Source organism: Sphaeroforma arctica (genome assembly GCF_001186125.1).
Source record: "Sphaeroforma arctica JP610 unplaced genomic scaffold supercont1.666, whole genome shotgun sequence".
NCBI classification, from domain to species: domain Eukaryota; class Ichthyosporea; order Ichthyophonida; genus Sphaeroforma; species Sphaeroforma arctica.
The window spans coordinates 2,489-4,563 of NW_014039892.1; the positions used below are offsets into that span (position 1 = coordinate 2,489).

A 2,075-nucleotide genomic window follows, 5' to 3' on the forward strand; every position below is an offset into this window, starting at 1 on the left:
ATGTATAGCCCTATACATTCACATTACCTCTCACAAATGTATGAGATATATATTCATCTTATCTACGGAATTGCTCGCGCACATACAGGAAGCCGAGGCAATGAAGTGGAGTAACTGTTCATCAACGCGCCGTTGCCCAGGAGCATCTTGATCGCGAAGCCCCTACACATTGCAAGGTACAAGTTATTGGAACGGATTAAATTGGGTTTTAGGGTTTTGAAGTTTTACCTGCCGCGAGGTGCAAGTACTGGAGCAAACTAGATTGAGACCCACGGACATTAACGGTAAAAACCCACGGACATTAAAGGTACAATTGTAAGGAAAATATGGAATACCAGTGTAAAGTCGATTGCGGTTATATGACTATAGCAAGGGCTAATCCGTATTGTGAGATGATAACAGAGCGTACGCACGACGAACATAATGCTAGCGTGACTGAAAGGTACAAACTGAACTAGATATTGTCCGTTTAAAGTGCGAACTACTTTCCGTGATGCCGAATGTGGTGATGCTAATATGCACACGACAATATACTACAATGCTCAGTACTCCCACAGCTCTCTTTGCACGCTCCCAAGATAAACTCGAGGGAAACCCTTGGAGTAGGAAACCAGTTCATGCCATGCTTCAAACTCTCAGATTCTATCTTTTAAATACCAAATTTTAGTCTTCCAGCTCTTTTTTCGGCCCTCATAGATCCACTTTGTGTAACCTAGCAACGCCCGAATAGCGTATCGTCTCGCATAGACCAGGCCCATAAAGATGCTGGTCCCTGCAATCAGAGTGGTCAGCGACATGCGCACGTTGCGCTCAAAGCGCGGACTAAAGCCGCCGATGAAGCTGTGTGGTAGCGGTGTGTGAGAGAGAATACGGTAATGAATTGATAGGATGTGTGAGAATAAAGAATCAACTGAAAACAATGGTGCTGGTGTCTGCTACTTAGTGGCTAGCGATGTTAAGCAAAAGTTGTCTATAGAGCTATGTGACGAAGGAGCGGACTTCTTATCAGCACTGTTATAAAACTCACCTCCCAATGGGTACTCAAACCATAAACAAAAGCTGTCTATAGAGCTATGTGACGAAGGAATGGACTTCTTATCAGCACTGTTATAAAACTCACCTCCCAATGGGTACTCAAACCATAAGCAAAAGCTGTCTATAGAGCTATGTGACAAGGAATGGACTTCTTATCAGCACTGTTATAAAACTCCCCTCCCAATGGGTATAGCACGCGCAAACCGCCACATGACGTTGTGCACTCAATATGCCGCTAACTACTACGGATAAATCCCAATAGTGAACAAATATAAACATACACTACTATTGCTACTCTCATGGACACTTATGCCCAATAATCATACTAGCAAACATACATATTATAATCACTGTCATGAGACTAACCTGCCAATAGGTATAGCACGCGCAAACCGCCACATAGCGTCGCGCACTGTCCCCATAGTGGCGCTCGATGTTTCATTGCGCATAAGCATTGGAGGCCCCGTAAGCGACACCACATAACTCAACCAGTGCTGAGGAAACACGGCATTGTGCAGATCTACATGCCAGTTGTATACCTGGGCAAGCGATGAGGGGAGAGCACGGTAGGTAAGAAAAATGAGTATTGGTAGGGATGTATGAGTACATGCACCACAGAACTCAAACGGTGCTGAGGAATCATGGCGTTGTGCATATCTACATGCCAGTTGTATACCTGGGCAAGAGTGCCATTGTACAGCAGGATAGGATCAAGATAGAGTTGAATGAAGGTGAATGTAAGCTGGTAGAGGTGTGCACGAGCATGGATCTATACGGATATGTACCACTGAGTATCAATGTATGTGGAATACAACTATAAGTATTAGTAAAGTGTAAGCTATATTGAGAGAGCATTTCGGCAGGACGAAACTCAGATGAAGGTGTTGAGTATTGCAAAAAACTGATTTATGCAAGATAGATGGCCTACTCATAAAACAATGTCAATATATGTGTACTCACGCGTTCCCACTTATGATCGTATTCTGATGCACATTTTTAACTCCCAACATACAAGTAAAAACATAGATATATTGATTATT

The 2,075-nt window shown here is 43.3% G+C and overlaps 1 protein-coding gene across 1 annotated transcript; it reads right to left on the reverse strand.

Annotated features, from left to right (window-relative positions):
• Window positions 1–1,401: 1,401 nt before the first annotated feature.
• SARC_07923 (hypothetical protein) lies at window positions 1,402–1,678 on the reverse strand (the record flags this gene model as incomplete). The annotated part of the gene is made up of 2 exons (XM_014298113.1): window positions 1,402–1,574; window positions 1,643–1,678. Coding segments are annotated over 2 exons (209 nt in total), but the record flags the coding sequence as incomplete, so codon positions are not given.
• Window positions 1,679–2,075: the final 397 nt, after the last annotated feature.